The sequence below is a fragment of the Dermacentor silvarum genome, chromosome 2 (assembly GCF_013339745.2).
Source record: "Dermacentor silvarum isolate Dsil-2018 chromosome 2, BIME_Dsil_1.4, whole genome shotgun sequence".
Classification (NCBI taxonomy): Eukaryota; Metazoa; Arthropoda; class Arachnida; order Ixodida; family Ixodidae; genus Dermacentor; species Dermacentor silvarum.
The window spans coordinates 39,628,756-39,652,913 of record NC_051155.1 but is presented as its reverse complement, the minus strand read 5'-3'; the positions used below and the strand labels follow the sequence as shown (position 1 = coordinate 39,652,913).

Genomic DNA, 24,158 nt, shown 5'->3' with positions numbered 1-24,158 from the left:
TCGATAGATGCCAAAAGCTCCGCTCCGTGTACGTGAATCTCTCCATCATCTCCTCATGTTAGCTGCGGTAAAAACTGCATTTCATTGTTTAAACGCTGAGATGAAGATGGAACTACGTGTAGTACATTGCCATATTGCTGCCGCGTCCGGTATTTTCCCGAAATCTCGGTGACTTCGAAATACGCCTCGACGTCTTTCGGCCGTGTGGGACGACACAGAGGTCTAGACCAATTATTGTCAAATTTCTCGAAAGCGGATGACAAGAATATGAGTAAACCACTTCATTACAGTAGTTACACATGCACCGTACTTCAAACCCAGAGTGAATATTTTGCGTAATCACTTCTGAGCGAATTTCGAAAAAAAGTGGAAGGCAATGTGCAATGTATTGTACAAGGGGTCTCAGGAGGATATAATTAAATGGTTGCGCAAGAAACCGCATCGAAAGGAACAATACTTAGGCGTTTAATTATTGCTGATTCAATATTGCAGTATGAGTAGAAAAAGAAATGTCCAGAATAGATATTCTCAATTTAGTAAAGACCCTTGCTTGAACTCGGCAAGAGTTACATCTCGATGTTAGTGTCCGACAGGCCGCCATGGCTAAAGAACTACAGAAAGGGAGCGTCACGTGTAATCTGGAAGGGGCATAGTGAGGGAGAAAAAGAGAAGTGTATAACTTCGCGAAAGAATTGGCACATAGTCACGTGACCAGACAAGCGTTAGTTCTTTGCGCCCTGCATGATGTGACTGCATACGTGCGTGCGTCGGTGCGCCTGTTAGTGCCATGGCACGTTACAGAAGGAACCGCCGTTCCTCTGCGCTCCTTCGTAAAAATAACGAGTTACCGTTACAGTTCCACCGGCCCTTAAAGGAATGGTGGCATTCCTCCGTTCCTCCCAAAAGGAACTAGTTCCTGGAACGCCGTTCCGTACAACACTGCACCAAGGGAATATATCGCTTTCCGCATACCCACACGTAAGCTAGTTGAAATGTCTCTGCCGAATTTCTTCTTTTTTTTTAACAGCCGTAATTTGTGGGTGCGTATCAAAAACTACCCAAGAAAGAAAAGAAATAAACTTTCTTGCCGAGGTGGGTTTCGGAGCCGCGTACCTCCGGTCCAAAGCGAGCGTCGTAACCACTAGGCTATACAGCCCGCTGCCAGAACATGCAATTATGCGAATCATATGGTGGTGGAAGGAAGGATAGGAGGAAAGAAGTAAGAAGAAATCGAGAGACACTGGCTGCTGCGTGTTGTTGCTGGTCAGCTATCTTGACCACACTCACCCTACTTGTGCATATATTGTAAATGCATCCAGTCTATACTCCCAACATCCCCGTAACACATTGGTGAGAGGTGCGGGGTACATAGGCTGGAAACGGAGCTCCGCAGTGGACGTCGCATCACCGTCCCCACCATGACTGACGGTGAGCACGCGGGATCAACGTCGTTGCCGCCCTCCAACGTCAACAGCACCGTCGCCAGCTACGTCGTCGTCCCCATCGGTTGTGGTTGTACAAGCCAAGGATCCCGGAACTTTCTGTGGGACCGATGGCGCCACGTTGAAGAGTGCCCGGCCATGTACGAACGCGTGAGTGGAGTCAACAGATGGGACCCTACGCCTATGCTAGCTAACGTGTTGTACCTAAGATGCACGGCAAAGGTCTGGTACGAAAACCACGAAGAGGAGCTGACCAGCTGGCACCAATGCAAAGAGAAGCTAAAAGAGTTGTTTGGCCAACCAGCCGGCCGTAAGATTGCCGCAAAGCAGGAACTCGCCTCCCGGCCCAATCCCCCACAGAGTTCTATGTTTCGTATATCCAGGACATGCTGGCGATTTGTCGTAAAGGCGATCACGACATGACTGAAGCTGAGAAGGTCGGGCACGTGCTGAAGGAAATCGCTGACGACGCCTTTAATCTGCTCATGTGCAAAGGCTGTTCTTCAGTTGATGCTATCATTAAAGAGTGCCGACAATTCGAGCAGGCCAAAAGCCGCCGAGTCCTGCAAACCATTCGCCAGACTCCCCAATACTGCCGCAACGTCGTCTTGTGAAGATCAGCCCACACAGCAGCATGCGTCGCCATCAGAGGACGTGGTGCGAATCGTTCGACGTGAACTGGAAGCGAGGGCGCCCGCAGCTTCTGTTCGCGTCGCCCTGACGCTACCCCTCTTTCAGTTCCTCTCGTTCAAGCCATCGTTCGCCAGGAACTTGAAAGCATTGGTTTACATTTTGTCTGTGCTGTCGCCAACCCAGAGCCACGAACGCCCTTCTAATCTGTTTGATCCACCGCGACGCTTCTCTCCGCGTTATCGCAACCCGACTGAGTGGAGAACTGCGGACGACCAGCCGATATGTTCACCTGTAGTCGTATTGGTCATGTCGCCCGATACTGTCGCAACTCGTGGCCCTCAACACCTCGCACAGCCGACCAACCTGAACCGTTTTCATGGAATTCCCGCCGTGTTCTGCCCTCCGCCGAGTCTAACAGTGCCGACAACTCTGCCAGGAACACGTGGTACAGTCGCTCACAATCGCCTCGCGGACACCAGTCTCGTTCACCACAAACACGTCGCCTCATCTTCCCGTTCGCCGCAGCCACGTCGCCTTTCGAACCTTGTGGCGTTCGACCGCGTTCCTTCGGAAAACTAAGAATTGCAGCCCTCGGAGGTGGTGCTGCATTGTCAACTAATGCAGTAAATCCTCTGTCTGTGCCCACAAAGAGAAATATAATTGACGTCAATGTAGACGGCGTACCGTTTCCAAGCACTCATCTACACTGGAGCCCACATATCTGTGATGTAGTGCTAGCCTACGTAGACGTTTAAAGAAGGTCCTCACCTCAGAAGCTGCACAAGTGCTTCGTGTGCCCGACGGTGGCGTGCTGGTTGTTCTCGGAATGTGTACTGTACGTTTAAGTATAGCCGGCCGCCCTACTTCTGTTCTCTTAGCTGTGATCGACAACTTCCCTCACGACGTTATCCTTGGGTTGGACTTTTTATTCAACCATTATGCTCTCATCGACTGCGCAGCCGGCGTCCTTCAGTTGGAACTGCCTCAACTCGCCGATGCTCCAAGCACCGCGCCTGTGCTCGCTTCAAGATGTGCGTCTGTCACCCGAGGCAGTCACTTACGTTGCTTTGACCTCACAGCCACAGGTTCCTGACGGTGAATATGTGCTTCGCCTCATCGTCAACGTGCTTTTGAACCGAAACGTTGCGGTTCCGCATAGGCTGATCACGGTTACGAATAATGACGTCGTTCTCCCGCTTCTGAACTTCAGCCTGTGCCCTCAAGTGCTTCCGGCTGGCATGTTCTTGGCCAGCGTTTCTTGTACGTCCGAATTTGACATTGAGAGTATGGATGCCGAGAGTGGATTATTAGCACCAATTGCAGCTCACAGCTCTGATTCTTTCATGGATGACTTCGCCAAAATGATTGCAACTGACCTCACCTCTGCTCAGGCCAAGGACCTCCGTCTCCTGCTCGAATCGTACAGTGACACCTTTGATTTTGCGACCGCCCTTTCGGCAAAACATCTGTTGTTCACCACCGTATAAACACTGGAGACATGAATCCTATTCGTCGGCGTCCCTATCGTGTATCACATGCTGAACGTAGAGTAATGCAATCAGAAGTGCACAAAATGCTCCGCAAAGGGGTCATCGAATCATCAGCCAGTCCTTGGGCTTTGCCAGTCGTCCTCGTGAAGAAAAAGGATGGTACCTGACGTTTTTGCGTCGACTATCGCCATTTAAACAAGATCATGCGAAAGGACGTCTACCCATTACCACGCATCGATGACGCCTTGGACTGCTTGCATGGAGCTACATACTTCTCGTCCATTGATCTTCGATCCGACTACTGGCATATTTCTGTTGATTAAGTGGACCTTGATAAGACTGCCTTCATAACACCTGATAGTTTATATCAGTTCAAAGTAATGCCCTTTGGCCTATGCAATGCTCCTGCGACATTTGAACGAATGATGGACTCTCTTCTGCGAGGCTACAAATAGACCACCTGTCTTTGTTATCTTGACGATGTCATTGTTTTTTCTCCCACGTTCAGCAGCCACCTTACGCGACTCGCTGCAATTCTTGCGGTCTTCCGAAAAGCCGGCCTTCAGCTGAACTCTACGAAATGTCAATTCCGGCGCCGTCAGATTACCGTGTCGGGACATCTCGTTAACGCAACCGGTGTACAACCAGATCCGGATAAAGTCCGCGCCGTTCGCAGTTTTCCTGTGCCTCGTTCTGCTTCTGACGTGCGCTGCTTCGTCGGCCTGTGTTCTTACTTTCGCCGTTTCGTCAAAAACTTCGCCGACGTTGCTCGCCCTTTCACAGCTCTTCTAAAGAAGAATACGCCTTTCTCATGGGGCCCGGAGCAGGCTCACGCGTTCGCCGCTCTCATCGGCTTTCTGACCACCCCTCCCATACTTGCCCACTTTGACCCATCTGCACCGACCGAAGTCCACACGGCCAGCGGCCACGGCATCGGTGCTGTTCTCGCCCAGCAGCAGAATGGTACCGAGTACGTGATAGCTTACGCCAGCCGCCTGCTGTCACCTTCTGAGAGGAATTACTCCATCACCGAGGGTGAGTGCTTGGCTTTAGTGTGGGCTGTCGCCATGTTCCGGCCATATTTGTACGGCCGCACGTTTTCGGTCATTACACACCACCATGCCCTCTGCTGGCTGTCTTCCCTCCGGGACCCGATAGGACGGCTTGGTCGCTGGGCTTTGCGGCTCCAGGAATTTCTTTTATTGTCATCTACAAGTCTGGACGTCTGCACAAGGACGCTGACTGCCTCTCTCGTCATCCTGTGGATCCTCCTGATCCTGTTGCACATGATCTGGAGACCTGCGTGTTGGCTTTCACTGACATGTGCGACAGGCGCGCTGAACAACATCGCGACGAGTCCTTGCAAGCCATCAGCGCCGGAGTGCAATCTGGCAGCACCGACGGCACGTGCCGCATGTTCGTGCTGCACGACGGCTGCGTTGCGTTCGAGCGTCGTCGTATTCGTCCACAGCTGACGCGTTTGTATGGTCGTGCTCTGCGAGGTGAAGAGGTTTTGCGTGCTATGAGAGCGACAGAGAGAGAGAGAGAGCGACGCATTCACGAAGCGGGTCTCCTGGAACGCGATGTCGGCATTGGAAAGCGGTGTCGGTGTTGCAGGCTCCGCTGTTCAACGCGCAGTGTCGGCCGTAAGTCCGAGACGCACGAAAAGAAATTGTCAACTACATGAGTGATAAGATGAAAAGTTCGCGTGTACTTCCGGGAAACGCTGGGCTACGATCACACAGCTTCGCAGTTCCAAGCGTTGCGCGGCCGAGTGCAAGGTTTTTTATTAGCAATATGTGTGATATTATCGAACCGGGATACAATTTTTGTGGATGATTGTGTACTGTGTGCAAGGGCATCTAATGAGTCATTGTTTTTATTGGCGGCCGACTTGAAGCGAGTATTCAAATGGTGTGTCACTAATAGCATGCCCCTAAACATAAATAATTATGTAGCAGCTTCACTAGTAAAATGTAACAAAATCATATATAAGTACTTGTTAAGTGGCCAGTTGAAATAGAAAAATAATCCACTAATGAAATATTTAGGTCTTATGCTGTCAGAGGATGGCTCTTGGTCATAACATGTTAATACCGTAGTTAGAAATGCAGGGCATGCCCTTCACTTCTTGCAAAAAAAAAAACACAGAAGTATTAACGTAAAAGAGCAGCGTAAAAAACAAGTTTTACCAATGTTGGTGTAAGCATGCTCTGTGTTGAATGTGGTTTCTGATGTGCATATCAATGCTCCATTGGGTGAGCGTTAAAGAACCCCAGGTGGACTAAATTAATCCGGAGTTCCCCACCCAGGCGTGCCTCATAATCAGATCGTGGTTTTGGCACGTAAAGCCCAACAATTAATTTTTTTGCATAATAATGCTTTCGAAAAAGTCCAATCCGTCGCGACACTGTTCGACCTGGGGATATACAACCGCTTTCTAAGTGCAAGAGGAAAAATAACTTGACTGGATCCTTTTGCTTGAACAGGGAAGCAGGTTACGTCTTAAGCTGCTTTACTCAATCTTTCTTAATCATATTGACACGTATACATGTTTATCTTTCACTGGCTAACAAACGTTCAACGTAATCGCTAGGCACAGGATGCGCCTGCATGTATCGGAAGTCTCTCCAACGTTATCGATGCTTCTATCCGTTGTCTCTTGTCACCAGCGCTCATGTAATCTGATTGCATGAGCGATGGGAATTATCTAGAACTTTTTGGAAGACACACGGGTACGAAAGATTATTCTGGGACCTTCGATGACTCATGTATAAAACCCGACGCGTTTCGCCGCTGATCAGATTTCGCCGTTCGCCGTCTGTATTCGCCGCTTTCGTTGTGCTTCGAGCGTAGCTTGCTTTTATGGGCCTGCAAGGGTTCGCCGTCAACGCGCCACGTCCACAGCTTGGCGAGTGGCCACGTGACATCGCCGACTACCTCGCCAGAGCCCAGTGGCAACCACGACGACCCTCACGCTCGCCGTCACCAGGCCGCTACATCTCGCCGCATCGCCGGCTGTATGCCGGCCCAACCCGGGGCCGATCTCCCAGCCCTTACCCGGGAAACTAAAGGCAGCAACCGATGGAGGTGCGGCTGCTGTACGACGCAATGCTGAAGATACTCCGCCGCCGACGAACTAGATTCGCGTATCATCATGACGAGGTATCAGCATAGCGCTTGGCAAGAGCCTTCACGACAACACTTCGCCGCCAAAAGTTGACCTACCAACGCGACGTAGCAGCAGCGGAGCAAGCCGACGTAGCCGTGACCCGATGCCACGACTTAACCATAACGCCAGACGACGGTCTACCAATCTAGACGTGCGATTCAAAGGTCATAATGTAACCGCTCTCGTCGACACTGGAGCCGACTATTCTGTCTGCAGTGGCGAGTTCGCCGCCAAGTTGAAGAAGGTGAAAACGGCCTGTCAAGGACCCGATATCCGGACAGCGGGAGGACACCTAATAACGCCGGCTAGAATCTGCACAGCGCAAGCCAAGGTAAACAACCGCACTTAACCGGCGAGTTTCGTAATCCTGCAGCACTGCTCCAGGGATGTTATCCTAGGCATGGACTTTCTAAACCAACACGATGCAGTCATCGACTTAAGGTCCAAGTCGATAAGGTTTTCAAGGCACAATGCGATACCACCGGATACAAACATCAGTTACCATGCCTTGAATGTGCTAGAAGAACAAATCACCGTTCCGCCTCGCTCCAGCGTAAGGATTTCCGTCGGTACCGAAGTGCCTACAGACATGGAGTGTGTCATCGAGGGCGATCATCACTTACTGCACGACCGTGAAATTTTCGTTGCTAGAGGCATAGCTGAGCAACGTGAAGGAAAAGCAAGAGTGATGCTCACGAACTTCAGCCACGAATAAAAGCACATTAACAAAGGCACCATGGTCGCCTACATTGACGAAATAGTACAAGCCAGCAGTGCTTTCGCCTTCACTGACTCTAGTACACCTGCAACGACGACTGTAATATCTGAACCAACTTTAGACGTCAATCAGAACCTTCCCAATCATAAGAAAGAACAGCTAAAAAGCTCTGCTTCTCGTCGTCGTCAAAAGTTCGACAAACCTCTGTCGCCAAGCACCGCATCATAACCGACGAATATATCCGCCCACTCCGTCAGAGCCCGTACCGAGTTGCGGCGCGCGAACGCGAGGCCATAAGGCAACAAGTTGACGAAATGCTACGGGACGACACCATCTAGCCGTCCAAGAGTCCGTGGGCGTCCCCCATGGTGTTAGTAAAGAATAAGGATTTAACGCTAAGTTTCTGCGTCGATTATCGTCACCTCAATAAAATCACAAAAGACAGACGTATACCCTCTCCCACGTATTGACGACGCCTTGGATCGAATCTACAACGCAAACTTTTTCGCCAATGGACCTCAAAACCGGCTACTGGCAAGTCGAAGTCGATGAGAGGGACTGGGAGAAGACTGCATTTATAACACCAGACGGACTGTTCGAGTTCAAGGTCATGCCGTTTGGTCTTTGCTCAGCACCCGCGACTTTCCAATGCGTCATGGATAATGTACTGGCAGGCTTGAAGTGGCAGACTTGCCTTGTCTATTTGGACGACGTCGTTACATGTGTTTGCCTCAAGCTTCGAGGAACACCTCGGGCGCCTTCAAACAGTTCTTCAAGTAATCAAGACCTCCGGACTCACGTTAAAGCCACAAAAGTGCCGCTTTGCATACGAGGAGCTCTTGTTTTTGGGCCACGTCATCAACAAGTCTGGAGTGTGCCCTGACGCACAGAAAACTGCGGCCATAGCTGACTTTCCTCCGCCCACCGACACTAAGGCAGTCCGTAGATTCCTTGGACTGCGCGCCTATTACAGGCGCTTCGTCAAGGATTTTTCACGGATCGCTGAGCCACTGACGTACTTCACGAAGGCCGACGTCGAGTTCAAGTGGGAGACGCCGCAAGTCGAAGCATTTGAAGAACTGAAGCGACGCCTGCAATCGCCGCCACTACTTGCACTTTTCGACGAAAACGCCGATAGCGAAGTGCACACCGATGCAACCAGCGTAGGACTCAGCGCCGTGCTTGTGGAGGGGACTGACGGGCTAGAAAGGGTTGTAAGTTACGCTAGCTGGTCGCTGTCGAAACCGGAAACAAATTATTCCACACCCGAAAAGGAGTGCCTCGCCATCATCTGGGCTACATCAAAGTTTCGCCCCTACCTCTATGGCAGGCCCTTCAATGTTGTGAGCGACCACCACGCCTTGTGTTGGCTAGCTAACTTGAAGGATACTTCAGGTCGCCTCGCACGATGGAGTCTAAAACTTCAAGCATTCGGCATCACCGTCGTTTACAAGTCAGGGCGAAAGCACTCTGACGCCGACTGCTTGTCTCGTGCCCCCGTCGAACCGCCGCCACAGGACGACCAGGATGACGACCCTTAATTTCTTGGGACCCATCAGTGCCGACGAATTCGTCGAACAACAACGAGCCGACCCAGAACTGAGGAGCCTTGTAGACTACCTGGAAGGCAAGACCGTCATTGTGCCCAAGGTGTTCAGGCGAGGATTGGCGTCGTTTTTCTTGCAACACGACATTCTCTTAAATACGAACTTCTCGTCTCTTCGAGCCAACTACCTCCTCGCGGTAACCTCAGCATTGTGCCCAGAGGTTCTGCAAGCTCTCTATGACGACCCAAGGGCTGGACACCTCGGTTTTTCCCGCACGCTCGCGAGGATACAAGAAAAATTGTACTGGCCTCGCCTCTCTGCCGACGTCGCCCATTACGTAAGAATATGCCGAGACTGTCAGCGACGCAAAACACCGCCGTCAAGGCCAGCTGGACTTCTACAGCCGATCGAGCAACCTCGCCAACCGTTGCAGCTGATCGGGATGCACTCACTGCGGCCTTTTCCGACGTCGACGTCCGGGAATAAATGGATCATCGTAGCTACGGACTACCTCACCCGCTACGCCGCAACAAAAGCCTTGCCAAAGGCAGCGCCACCGAGGTAGCCCGATTCTTTGTTGAGAACATCCTCCTGCGTCACGGTGCCCCAGAAGTCCTCATCACCAACAGAGGTACGGCCTTCACGGCTGAACTAACTCAAGCCATCCTGCACTACAGCCAGACAAGCCATCACCGGACCACCGCCTACCACCCGCAGACGAATGGCCTCACCGAGCGCCTAAATAAGACCATCGCCGACATGCTGGCAATGTACGTCGACGTCGAACACAAGACGTGGGATGCCATCCCTCCGCACGTAACCTTCGCATACAACACGGCCATACAAGAAACGACGCACATGGCGCCGTTCAACCTAGTCTACGGTAGGAACCCGGCAACGACGCTTTACGCCATGCTACCGGGCGTCACTGACGAAGAAAATCTCGACGTTGCCACCTATTTGCAGCATGCCGAAGAAGGTCGACAGCTCGCCCGCCTGCGCATCAAAAACCAGCAGAGGACTGACAGCCGACACTACAATCTTCGACGACGCTACGTCGCGTACCAGCCCGGCGACCATGTTTGGGTCTGGACTCCGATACGCCGACGAGGACTTAGCGAGAAACTGTTATGTCGCTATTTCGGACCATATAAGATAATCCGACGTATTGGCGCACTGGACTATAAGGTCATGCCAGACGGCATTTCGCAATCACAGCGGCGCCGGGCCCGACCTGAGGTCATCCACGTGGTGCGTCTTAAGCCTTTCTACGCCCGCTGAAGAACTTGGGTACTTTGTTACTTTGTTATTGTTTGTTGTTTTTTTTTCTCTCTCTCTGTACGCGTGGTTTTGTTTTCGCTTTCTTGTTTGTACCATCGGGACGATGCTTTTTAAGGGGAGGGTAATGACACGTATACATGTTTATCTTTCACCGGTGACCGCTTTTCACCGGCTAACAAATGTTAAACGTTATCGCTAGGCACGGGACGCGCCTGCATGTATCGGAAGCTTCTCGAACGTTATCGATGATTCTATACATTGTCTCTTGTCACCGACGCTCATGAAATCTGATTGTATGAGCGACGCGAATTATTTAGAACTTTCTGGAAACATGCGGGTACCAGTGATTATCCTGGCGCCTTCAATGACTCATGTACAAAAGCCGCCGTGTTTCGCCGCTGATCAGATTTCGACGATCGCCGACTGTGTTTGCCGCTTTTGTTGTGCTTCGTGTGTATAGCTTGCTTTTGTGGGCACATATTCGCCCAATAAAGAATCAGTTTCGTCAACGACTGTTTACTTCAGCGTCACTACTACGTGACGGTATGCGAATCTGCTAATCAGACTATCTGAAGTAGAGCTCTGCATGGGCCGATTTTTCAGGTCTGAGCCTGACCTGAGCCCGAAAGTACTATACTTTGGCCGGCCCGGTTCTGTTCGACCCACTAGCCTTTTTGCCTATACGAAGCTAGCTCGAGTTCTCGATTATTGTGAAGTTACTGTCATGTGATCAACGGTCACCGGGCGGTCTTCAAGCTGAATCAAAGCAGGTTGTTGCGCTGCATCCCTTCTTTCTGGTTACTTGATAATTTAACTGTGAGAGAAATAAACATTTCATTACTAGCCGAACACGCACAGATTATTATGTGAATATTTGGTATGAAAACAAACCATACAATCGACAGTTAAGAAAATAGGGAGGGATCAGGCTAACAACCACCGGGAGTGGCAGAACCCCGGCTTACATTTAGGGATGAAGTTGTAGAAAAGCACATCGGTTGATCACCATGCTAGTGCTTTAAAGTGTGCGGCAACATACTATAGCGAAGGCATAGGTGAACACTACCGTATACGCCGCGGCCCGTCATTTAATCTCCCTTTTGAATCTCATATAGTCATTCGGATACAGTTATGGAACTCGAGCCAATAATTTGGGCGCGAGTGTAAATTTAGATAAGCTGGTTACTGGCTTTCAGGAATACGATAATACACGGCCACTAGAAGCTTTTTTTTTTCAATAAACAGAAATTGTTGACCCACAAGGCTAACGCTCATCATATTTTCACACGGCACGTGCCATTTTTATTGCTTTATTCGGCTTCATTATAAATATGTCAATTTTTAATCGACAATTTAAGCATCCTTGTTTAGAAATATATGCAAATTTAGACTCTGTGTAATTGTGTTTCAGTACAGTGCATCTACAACGTAGGCTTTCCTAGTTTTTTTTCTTCGCCCAGATTAAAGTATGACCTGCTTGCTTATTCACGTAAATTCGCAGACAACACACCTAGTGCTACAAAAACATATACAAGGCTGCGAACACGAGGGTCGAGCCACTTAACGAGTGGAAATAGCATTCAAAATAAAAATTTACTCAGGCAATAAAATGCTCGGCATTTCTATTTTGTTTTTGATATTCCCCTCCCCAATGTTGAGAATATTGCAGCATCCGCGTAGACCTAAAGCATTTGTCTAAGAACAATATACACTTGAAAGTCTGAGTTTATTTATTGGTCTAATTGTGAATTAACCTACGGCAGAATATTCAACTCGCTTGAAAATATAACGAAGAAAACTAATGGAAAGCAGTAGTAAGTTGCCCTGTGCCTTCAAATACAAAAAAGTTGCAAATCAACTTTTCAGAATCTATTTGCTACAATTTTACCGAGGCACTCTAAGTAATTCTTGAACATTATTTAATTTTTTTCCTTTAACATGATCACGCCAAAAATCTAGATATTTTTGTGCAGCAACAAAATATTGCAGTCGACTCTGCCTCTAGGCACGTCTTCCGCTTTTGAAGAATGTAACGAGCTCTATCTAAACTCATCTCATTAATTCCCGTTAAGTATAGCTCGGATACCTGAGACAGTCTAATGAATGTTTTTGCAGCGAGTCTCACACCAATCCAATAGTTTTCAATTACTTTAGCGCGACTGCAATGCATATATATTTTTAACTGTTTGTCAGGTTGATTCGAATCTGTGATGTCTATCAACTCTTGAAGTGTGCCTTTCGCCACTATTCCCACCCATCCAAATGTGTTTCCCCTTGTCGATAGGCGCTACCGCTGTCGAAATCATATCACTACTTCCATCAAACTTCGGGTCGTCCGTCACATGCCTGAGCACGATCACCTCTAGGAATTTGAGGTGTTAATAGGCTGGGAACAATGTGGACAAGAGTTCGTTAGTGTCGCGAAGACGAAAGAATTCCTGCAGAACCCATGTTAAGATGCTTATCGAAGTTAATGCGATTAACATTCACACAATCTAGCGAGCAAGAAGCGACACACCGTGTTAGCTAAGACACCTTTGTTTAGAATCCGTAGTGTTTCCCCTGATGTTTCAAGTGATTCGGCTATATGCGGCCATACACTGTCTCCCTGATTGACCCGCTTTGTTATGACCATCGGTCGCCAATGTTACCTCATGATGGTAGAACAAGGACCGCAGACCGACGGTGCATGCAGTGACGACGATGGAATTACGAGGTAGGAATGATGTCGATAGAACGACGACGGCATGACGACGATGAGATGATTGTGAAGTGATGGCGATAAATAATTGCGACGGAATACAATGCCATGACGCCGGTGTTCTAATCTCGATTGATTGACAATAATTGCACAATACTAGCGGAATGAAATAGAAATTATGCTGATGGAATGGAACGTGAGGTGGTATGACGACCAAAGCATTTAGTAATTTTCAGCCAACCAAAGACGCTTCTGAATAACATACCAGCCTTCCCCCTTTCTTTTCTCCTATTCCTTCCCAAGACGCTTTACAAACATATCCTCGGCCGTTGAGCTCAGTACGCCGGTGCTCTAGCTCATTAGGCTACGATCACACGTTTACAAACGTATCTTGGCAACAAGTATATTATTCAAGCTCGAACTTAGGGGGAACATTGAGCTTGGGGGCTCCTATCGAAATACATGGGAAATCGGCAATAGTTTCTCAGAGCAACCGATGCACTAAATCTGATGAGTTATGTTGACTTTAGAAAAAAAAAGTTAAAGTGTATGATTGCAGAAAGGGATATTTTATTATAGGCTGTCTACATTTTTACGCAAAATGTTAAAGAATTGTCAAATTTCGAAAAAGAAAACTTGACTTATAGAGCTGTGTACCTCAGGAGTTAAAAATGATATCGGAATTCTGTAAACTGATGTAATAGTTTAGCGGAAATCCGCTAGGTGGAGATAAGTAATTAAGGGAAACAGAGACTTCCACCCAAATGTAGCAATTTGCTACAATGGAAACCCAACCGGGTTCCTCGAAAGAAAGCCTCGCAGTTGAAGAAAAATTCGTCCTGGTCCGGGACTCGAACCCGAGACCACCGCCTTTCCGGGGCAGCCGCTCTACCATCTGAGCTAACCAGGCTGCTAGCAGATGGCAGGGCGAAGTCGAATTTGTCGACAACTCGAAGCAAAGGCAAGTGTTTGATGTAATAGTTCAGCGGAAATCCGCTAGGTGGAGATAAGTAATTAAGGGAAACTGAGACTTCCACCCAAATGTAGCAATTTGCTACAATGAAAGCCCAACCGGGTTCCTCGAAAGAAAGCCTCGCAGTTGAAGAAAAATTCGTCCTGGTCCGGGACTCGAACCCGGCACCACCGCCTTTCCGGGGCAGCCGCTCTACCATCTGAGCTAACCAGGTGGCTAGCAGAGGCAGGGCGAATTCGAATTTGTCGACAACTCGAAGCAAAGGCAAGTGTTGATGTAATAGTTCAGCGGAAATCCGCTAGGTGGAGATAAGTAACTATTACATCAAACACTTGCCTTTGCTTCAAGTTGTCGACAAATTCGACTTCGCCCTGCCATCTGCTAGCCGCCTGGTTAGCTCAGATGGTAGAGCGGCTGCCTCGGAAAGGCGGTGGTCCCGGGTTCGAGTCCCGGACCAGGACGAATTTTTCTTCAACTGCGAGGCTTTCTTTCGAGGAACCCGGTTGGGTTTCTATTGTAGCAAATTGCTACATTTGGGTGGAAGTCTCAGTTTCCCTTAATTCTGTAAACTGCACCTAATAATGCATCCAAAGCGGATAGAAAACACATATCATACAGCCTCCTGAAATATACATCTATGTTGTGAATGTTGCATTTGCAAAACCCTTCCAAACATTATAACAAATTCGCTTAAGTTTTAAGGTATAGCAAAAAAAAACTTTGTTCGCTTTTAATGCTTCAACGGGTGCAGTTTATAGAAATGCCATATTTGTTTTTAATGGGTGAGTTTCGGATTTGTAAACTTTATGCTTCTATTCTTTTCCAAATTTGCGAAAATATTGCAATTCTTTGAAAACATTACGCTATCTAAACGAAAATTCTATTTGCTGTAGTCTCTGCAATTTAACTTTCCCTCTTAAATGCACCATTTTTCATTCAAATCGGTTCAGCGGTTTTCTCATAAAAGCATTCCTGCATTTTACAGGTATTTGAGTATCCGGCATCGAAGATAGGCCCGAGATAAAGCCATAAAGTAACATAAAAGGATAAGAGAGGACACTTCCATAGGCCTCTTCGGCCGCTTTTGGTTCGCAGCGCACCTAGCGGGTGTGTGGAATCTACGCAGACTCAGAGATTAGGACCGCAGGAAAACTGATCTCGAAGGCTATCTTCTGGCGATTATAAAATGTTCACGGCCTCCAAAATTGCTCCCGTGCGAGTGCTCGTCCCGGAGGCTATATGATGGCTATATTTTGATTTTTTTAACGCGTTGCTTGCATGCATCGAGTAGCTTCGTGTAAGCTGCACCGCCAGAGCAGCAAGCACACGATGCCACTGTGTGTTTATGCAGGCACTTTAAATAAACATGACAAGTGTTGGAAGAGACGAAACTTTATTTTTCAGTCATTCTCAGTAAGCACATGTACACTTTTTTTTCGCAACGTTAGATGAACGCAAGCACAAAAAGATGGGTACACTGCACAATGAGAGACATGCCAATACAGCTGCCACATGTTGAGAATAAATTTCAAAAAAAAAAGAATAAACAGGCGATATTATGAAAAACCCCACAGAACAGTAAAACTGCAGAAGATGGCATTAGCATTAAAGAGGAAAACAAAGCTCGTCCTTTGAAGCCTAACCTTTCTTATTAAGTGGTAGTTTCGGGCTGCATAGCAAACAAGGAATGAAGGCTGCTCACTGCAGTTGTCAGCCAACCACGCTCTCTCCCTGTCCTGTCGTTGTTACTGCACCTCGCAACACAGCAGTAATTCCCGTAGTACTTGACTATGGTCGGCATGACCTGAAAAAAAAGTATTGGTTATGTCTTCTCTCCCGCCTTCGCACAAATTTTCACCTAAGCACTTCATATCGCCCCTTCGCGAAAAGCGTCACGTGCAATTGTAGCAGCTAAAAAAAAGCAACCTTCGGTGCCATGCATGCGCTACTGAGGCAGGAGTGTTTCTTCAGAATACGTCGTAGCTCCCAGAATACAAACATTCTTCTCAATTCGCAAGTACTCTCTAATTTCGCTCTTAACAAAGGCTTCAAGCAATCTGCGCACGCCACGAATAACGATCCTAAACATAACGTTTGCATTCTTTCACAGAAGTGCAACACACGTGCATTAAATTCACACTACGTATACCGGCGTGTGCCGACTCACTTTCTCGCGCCCAGAAACGATTTTCTCGCAAACGTGCTGCGCACCATTCCAAATTGCTGTTTCTTACATAATGCGAAGCAATCCACGAACATCATGCGCGAAGTGAAGAACACAAAAATCTCTTTGCGCCGAACAGCACAATGCGACAAATGTTAACTTACGGCTGAAGTGACAAATGCATAAGCAATTTGCAAAGTAATGAAGGGAAAAAAGAATGTAATGAAGGCCTTTTTACCAAGCAGCAGCCAAGCAGACGGACACGTTCTGGCAGGCGAACCCAGCAAAGACCACGCAGACGTTATCGCACATCTTTTGTGGCGTCGCCTTGCCTGATCACAGCATGGCCGATATTTTTTAGCGATGCGTTATTCTTTATACTAGTCTTATCATCCACCGCTCACGGCCTGCTGATCCCGTTGATAACGTCTACGTCTACAGCCACATAGACAATTAGACGTATAGTGCACTATAGAACAGTTACTACAATAGATAAGTAGTACGCGCGTTCCCTTGGAGACAGGGAGTGTTGTATTGCCCTCTAGCGGGCGGCATGAAGCTGCGTAGCTCGGCCGCTTTTAGGCTCGAGTGGCCACTCTTGTAATCCGTATGTAACTCTATGCTAAAGCTTCCTCTTAAACAATGGATCATGCCAGTTCTATAGGAAACTCATGAAACAGAACCCTGACGTATACAGAAGACCGTGATCACAGTGGTACACAAATAAAAAGTCTGTTCAAGAAAAAAAATATATATTCAACGGAAGCTTCGCGGGAGCTTTTATCTCGGCCAGACATCTCTCCAGAATGCGGACGAGCTTTCTGGCCAGGTGTCTAGCAAAACCGTCGATTCATTGACAGTAGAGCAAGTAGCTGGCCGTCTTCGAGATAACGCTGATACACAAGTGCGCTCGTTTCCAAGCACCAAGGTGAAGTGACAGCTTCAGGGTGTGTTTCTTTTTATTGCGCTTTCTTTAGTTGTGCGTCATAGCATACGTCATAGCGGGAATTTCGCATTCTTTAAGGTCGATACACCACAGGGTGGCGAAAAAAGGAAACTGTACGAAATGTCCCTAATTCCTGGTAATGTTGCAGCACAAACGTCACAATACTTGTATGTCCATAACTTAATTACGAAAAGATCACGGACTTACAATAACTCAATATATAATTTCTAGCACGTCTACATACTACTGAACTGCCAGAGATCTGTAAATCTTGATTGATATTGTCAACTGCCAGTCGCTAAAGGTTGCGCGCTCACGAGTCGGCTAGCAAAATGCATAAATTTGCAGCAATTCATCTGCAATAAATTCCACGCTTTTGCAAACTTGAAACCTCTAAATTCCTACTTCCAAACGACGCTCGCATAAATGCAGTCAGTCTCGACATGGACGTAGAGATTTGTCGCAGAGCCGACACGCCTTTTACGTAAAATGAGGACTCAAAGGGCCACCCCGCACGACAGGGCAATTTTGCAAGATGCGAAAGCAAAGGAAGCACTGCAAACGAACAAAATAAGTTGCGACTTCGTGTGACGCATACGCAACATTCGGTCAAGTGTCGTTGGTTTGTGTATAAAAGCCAGCTGTCCACGAGAAGTGAACAGACGACATTTGCTGTCGCATCAACGTCGCTCGGTGGGCAGCAGCTGTCTTGGCTCAACCTGCGGCATCTTCGTGAAAGCAAAAATGTCTGCAACGGTGAGAATCTTTTATGACAATAAGTTCAGGACGGGCGACTTTCGTTTAGAGAAAGCTGGGTAATGTTTTCATTCTCTAAACGTTTACGAGAAATGGTGGGAAAACTTGTTCAATATACAGTTGCACGTCAACCTATTACTACATGTAATGATGTTCATGTTGCAGAATAAATTAAGAGAGCGAAGAAAACAGGTGGACAAGAGAAGTAGCACTACAAGTGCTCGCTTTCTTGCCCGTGTTTTTATTTTGGACTCTTGTAATTTATCTAAATTTATTTCTTTGAGTCTGAATGAGATTCAAACTCACAGAATGAAAAACTCACTCGTACTTACTTTCAAGTCTGAAGAGGGCATGTTGTATCAATAATACAATAAATATACATGTCGTACGCAAAGGCGATCGCTTCGCTTGGAAGATGACCTATGCCTCTACATGATGCACTGAACGAATGTGAGAAGCATAATCGTAAGAGCATAAAAAACGGCTACAATAAGCCAATGGACGCAAAAAATTCCTGAAAGCAGGTACAAACACTTATCCTAATCAGATTACAAGAGAAGGATACAAGTACGTCACTCGACACCCAATTCAGGTTGAGGGCTGCAAACGACCACTCCCATTGTGTGAATCAAAGGAATAGTGGAAAACAGCATTTAATGCACCAGTCTTGCACTCTTAATCTCTTGCTAGTCAAAAGACGGAAAAAGAAACAAATATGGAGCCCCTTAAAGGGACCCTGCCACACGCCTTGAACAGAGTAAGAAAGCTTTGCCGATCTGTCGCACACGCTTCTGTGAATATGTGAGCTATATAATGCTGATAAATAGCAATGGTGGTAGCGGCGCGCAGCGTAGTGTAGTCTACCGCGGCCGCATCGAGATGCCTCGACGAGCCCTTTCCACGATTTCGCCACGGGACATTCAAATTTTGGCCGGGCCATTGCCCTCTTGGCTTCTGCGCGGTGTAGCTTCCAGCGGGCAAGCGGGGATGAAAGGGAGTTGAAGCCGGTTATCGGTGCGATAACTACATTTTAGTTGAAGGGTTCGAAAAATTATATGGCATGAGATTTGTGAGACGACGTCCATTAAGAATGAGGCCATTCTATGACTAGTTCAAAAAATGTTTCACGGCCCCTTTAATATATTGCTTGCAGGCAAATTTATTGCAATAGGAATTAGATGGATACTCCAGGCACATTTCTGCCGTCGCCGTCACTGTGATGTTCCACATAACGGCAAAGGGTAATTTAGTAAGTAATTGAATGTTTACAAGTTTATACGGGCCAATAAAACTATTGTCCTTACTCAGTATAGCTGTGTACTGATTTGGTATCGCAATCGATGCTTCACCTTTCAGGCGAAACTGCGACAATTTACTAACATACCATTGATTCACAGGTGCGTTTAAGAGAAGAGCAGATATCACGCTGGCGTGAGGCCCAACATGACATCTGCTCGAAAGTTTTCATGCTGTCGTAGACTACAAACGCTCTTTTTGCTAAACGCAGTTGCAAGTGCTACTGCTGTATATCGTGGTCGAAGCCTACGGACTTCACCACCACCAGGAGCCGACACCAGTCGGATACAGGGGTGCCGGCTTCGGGGGTTACGCTGCAGCAGGGACACCTTACGGAGGATACGACGCCTATGCCTCTGTGGGTATCACTTGCTCTCTCTGTGCACGCTTTAATCCAGGACATTTCAGCCAGCAGGAAATATTTCCGGTCACTTGCCCTGACGTGAAAACACTGCCGTAAAATGAAGAATTACACTAATTACACTGCCGTGAAAATTAGCGAATATATTTTCTCACGCACTCGGTAACAAGGATATATTTCCCGTTATTTAGCCATATCGTCTTATGCTTTGAGCTCATGCCTGTATAATTTTGCGGCATTTTTTGCGTTATCCGCCTCGTAGCTAGAACTGTCTGGTAGCTAGAACACTACTGAAAGCAATTTTCGTTCATGGCATCACACATCGTATCCGCTTTTCCTATCATTAATATCCCTTTTCCTGTATATCTGCCTTTCTCTCGTTTTGCCAGCTAATTTAAGCAGAATATATTGCGTTCTTTCCTTCGTCCCCTCCTTCAGTACTTCACGAAGGAAACCGCTGCAAACTAGAAGTCTCCATGGCTTCGTGTGTGGCCTCGGCTGTAATGGGTATAAAACACATTTGCTGACTCATTAACATCAGGAATGTTTGCATGCCGACGTTGTCCTGCATATTTTAAGGCTCACCATCCCTGATTATGAAACTGTACACAGATTTTGTAAAAGAAAGAATTAAGAAGGACAACGGTACGTATTACGGGGATAATAAATACTTGGAGATCGCCGTGGCTGCGAATACGTTAATTTTTCGATAACAATGTTGCATTTCTAAAAAAGCATTATGTAAAGAAGGCTCCTGGTTTCCTGTCCAGCTGTCTTTAGGAGGAAGCAAGCCTTCTTGATAACCATGACTAATTTTGTGAGGCCATTGTATCCCGAGTTTCTGGTACAATTGTAGGTTGAGACTCCTCAAGATAGCTTCATTTCGTATTTCATAACGATTTTAGTCAGATACATAACTCCGACGCTTAGCTGATGTTATCGGCTAAGCACTATTCACTATGCTGCTAAACGTTTGACAGAAGATAGTCAGTAATTGTTTTTTTTCAATTCCTCTCTACGGTGTTATTTACATAGGAGTTGCCTGACAAAATATTCCCGTTTTTTTTCCTGTGTCTTGCAGCCACCTCAGCCTTACAGTTTCGGCTACGACAACGTGGATGAGTACGGCAACCGGCAGTTCCGCAGCGAACAAGGTGACTCCAAAAACGCCAAGACCGGCTCGTACGGCTACCGGGACGTGAACGGCCTGTACCGGTGGGTGAACTACGTGGCCGACGCGAACGGCTTCCGGGCCACTGTGGATACCAACGAACCTGGAACCGCCCCTGGTGCCAGCGCCGACGCAGTGTTCAACGCTGCGCCAATCGTCCCGCCGGTCCCCTCAGGCGCTGGGCAGATTGGGGCACCCTCAGCCTCCGCAGCTAGGGCGGCCCAAGCTTACAATGCCGGTGGCAACAGTGGGTACGGCAGATACGGATACAACCCCAACGCAGGCGCTGCTGGAGCCTCCGGTTACTCCCCGTACGGACATCATGGATACGTTGCCAGTGGCCCTATACTTGGCGCATACGCACACGGCGCCCAATCCCCGTACGGCTACGGTGCCGCCGGCAACGCTGCGGGCTACGCGCCGGCTATCTATGCCGCCCATACTGGACACGGAATTGGGCCTTCGGCTCATCACGGATACCACCGCCGTCGTTAACCACTGTAAGTGCAGAAATGACAGTGTTGTTTTCTGAATAAATGGATAACATTACAACAAAAACGCGTGTCCCGAAATGGAGATCATTTGTTTGTAAACAGCTGGTGAATCTCATGGTCAGATGTCTAACATTCTGCATGTAAAAAATCACAGGAGAATATCTTCAGGAAAGCATTATCTCGTTTCTTCTAGCAACAAGTGAGCATGGTGAGTAAATGTCTCTTCCACATTCCTCACTTCCGAATTTCTCACTTCGCACTATGATGCCAAGCCTGCTGGTGAAAATGAAGACATACGGTTCTTGAGCTCTAAGACAAGTTAATATTTTTTTCGGAATGAGCAATTTTTGTTAGCTCTGTGTGCCAATGAGTAGGTAGCAGCGCACATCTCTTAAACTCTCGATTTCGAAGAACTCAGTTGTGTGGCGATCCACATCGCCAGCGTGGTGATGAAGAGATGAAGACGACGAGGTTAGCAGGAACAATGAAGTAATAAATGGGTTCTTGGCCGATCCTCCACGGTGCGTATGTGCCATTTACCGAGATTCATCATCATAATCATTATGAATTCTACCTACAGTACCCTATTGAATTCTTTACATCGGCGGTCACGTGTCCCTCAGGAAACATGCGACACGTCTCCTGCGAGTCCGTGACAACGACCTTAATATCTTTTCCATTACAATAAAGTTTCTATTAGGTTTCTATTACAACGGCGGAGTTGAAAACCGGAACCTGTGAAGGAAGAAGATGAACGTCGCGTTCAACGGAGAACGAACGGCCATGGAAGGGTACTGTTACGTCTGTGCAGCAAGTTGTGGCTGCCGACGATTTATGTATGATCGTTAAGAATTCGGGCGCTAAGCGGTTCTAAGTCGAAAACGAATAATACAGGGGACAAGGGACAACCTTGACTTACGTATGCTCTGAGGTAGATAGATTCGGATAGACAGCCATCAACTAGTAGTGTTGCTGTGCCATAAACATAACAGACGTTGATGCCTTTAAAAAAACGAAACCAAATGTTCATGCGCTCTAACACACGAAACAAGAAGTAGTGATTACGTTTATTAAATGCTGTTGCCAAATGACCAGAACTATTGAAACCTTCCCTACACATTCTGCTACACACTCTAGCACAGACCAGGAAACATGTATATTTGTCGGGAATGATCTTCCGCTAATGCCACGTGTTTGATGTTCTCCCACAACTAATCGAATTACGTGTTGAAGGCGACTAGCTAATGTTTTCGCAAATATTTTAAATCCACGTTGCAAAGTAATACGGGGCGATCCCTCAACGTTCTGCAATTTAGTTGCATCTCTGCTTATTGGGACAAATACTGTGTTGTCCTGATCGGTAGGCATCTAGTTCTGTAAGCTACTTCATACACGCTAAGCAGAAATGGAGCCAATATAGACCAAAAGCACTGTATAATTCCGAATTCAAGCGGCCAGGCGCAGTATTTTAGAGGCGAAGCAGCTTATGGTAGGGGCTATGTCACTCTCTCCCTCCCTCCCTCCATCCATCCGCCGTGCGGAGTCCACACCCGCACTGCGCATGCGCATCCTCCTGCCCCTCCCCTCCTTGTCTCATCTCCTCTCCTCTCGGCATTCCTCCTCTCCTCTCCGACGCTCCTCTCCTCTCCGGATTGCACAACGAATGGCAACACCTGCGGATCCGCGAGCGATAATGCGAAGCAGCTTAGGTTAGAGGCGTGACGGTAGGCGCTGAATACTCCGCGGGGGGTGCCACTGTAGTGAAAAGTTTGGTAGTTACCATGGAAACCAAACGGTAAATATAACGGTAGCTACGTACCTTAACCTAACGGAAACGACGAACTGAAAACTAATGGGCACTTGAGTCGACCCCATGGCTGTTTCGCATACTACTCAGTGTTCCCCTACGGGAAGATGGTATATTTTTTGCCTTTAGCTAGCGAAGCAACGGCTACTTCAACTTCTGCGATACCTATACTTCTACCAACATCACATTCTCCTTGACTGAGCTGTGGCAGCAATGAAACAATTTTCCGTTGCAGCTGCAGTATTAATTACTCTATGACATTGAAAAATATTCTCATGCTGTCAAGGTCGCCCATCAGCATGGAGGCACGACGACGACTGTATAACGTGGACGCAGTGACGATGGAATGAGGAACGAGGAATGATATTGATGGAACGACAAAGTAGTAAAGGACGACAGCGTGACGACAGTGAGATGTCAGAATCTGAAATTATGGGGCGGGTATAATGGCCAGAACGTGACGACGACGGTATGACGACAACCAGATGAAGAAGCCAGAATGGCGATGATCGCACGAGCACGACGGCATAACAACGGGTGCATGATGGCACCTGTTTGACGACGACGCAATGACGACGATTTCATGACGACGACACGATTCGGTGACGACAGTTTGATTACGATATAATGACGTACGAGGAATGACGTCGATGGATCGACTGCATGGCGGCGATCGGATGACGATGCTAAAAGGATGACGATGGTGAAACGACAGCGTGACGACGATGGCATGACCACAACGTTCTGACAACGAATGCAGGACGACCATTGTAGTGACGACGATGAAAGGGTAACAGCATGAATACAATGGAATGAGGACGAGTGTACGATGACAATGGCGTCCCGAAGCTGCGTCACGAAACCTGTATGACGACGATGGCTTGACGACGACGGCATGACGAGAGTCGGATGGCGTAGCTGTAGGGACGATGACGGCATGATCAGAACGGCCTCACGACGACGGTAAGATTATGGAGGCATGGTAGCGACTGACGATGGCGGCATTGCAAGGAAGCCATGACAAGAAGTGTATAACTACCCTATGATTACATAAAATTGCGAATAGAGATTGGCGTCTATGGAACGACGAAGGGGTGACTTTACTGAAGTGATGACAATGATAAAAACAAATTCAAAAACCCTCCCCTACAGGGAACAGGGGGCTTGCGAAGCTTGTCCTGTGAAGCCGTTAACCAATCCCTTTGC

General features: G+C 47.6%; 1 protein-coding gene across 1 annotated transcript in view; it reads left to right on the top strand.

Annotated features, from left to right (window-relative positions):
* The window catches only part of LOC119439975 (hornerin), a 39,180-nt gene extending 18,034 nt beyond the window's left edge, over positions 1 to 21,146 (top strand). Inside the window, exons 2-3 of the mRNA XM_049662692.1 lie at positions 19,331 to 19,477; positions 20,562 to 21,146. Of these exons, the coding sequence (XP_049518649.1) occupies positions 19,331 to 19,477; positions 20,562 to 21,146 (732 nt within the window). The remainder of the gene's footprint in view (positions 1 to 19,330; positions 19,478 to 20,561) is intronic.
* Positions 21,147 to 24,158: the final 3,012 nt, after the last annotated feature.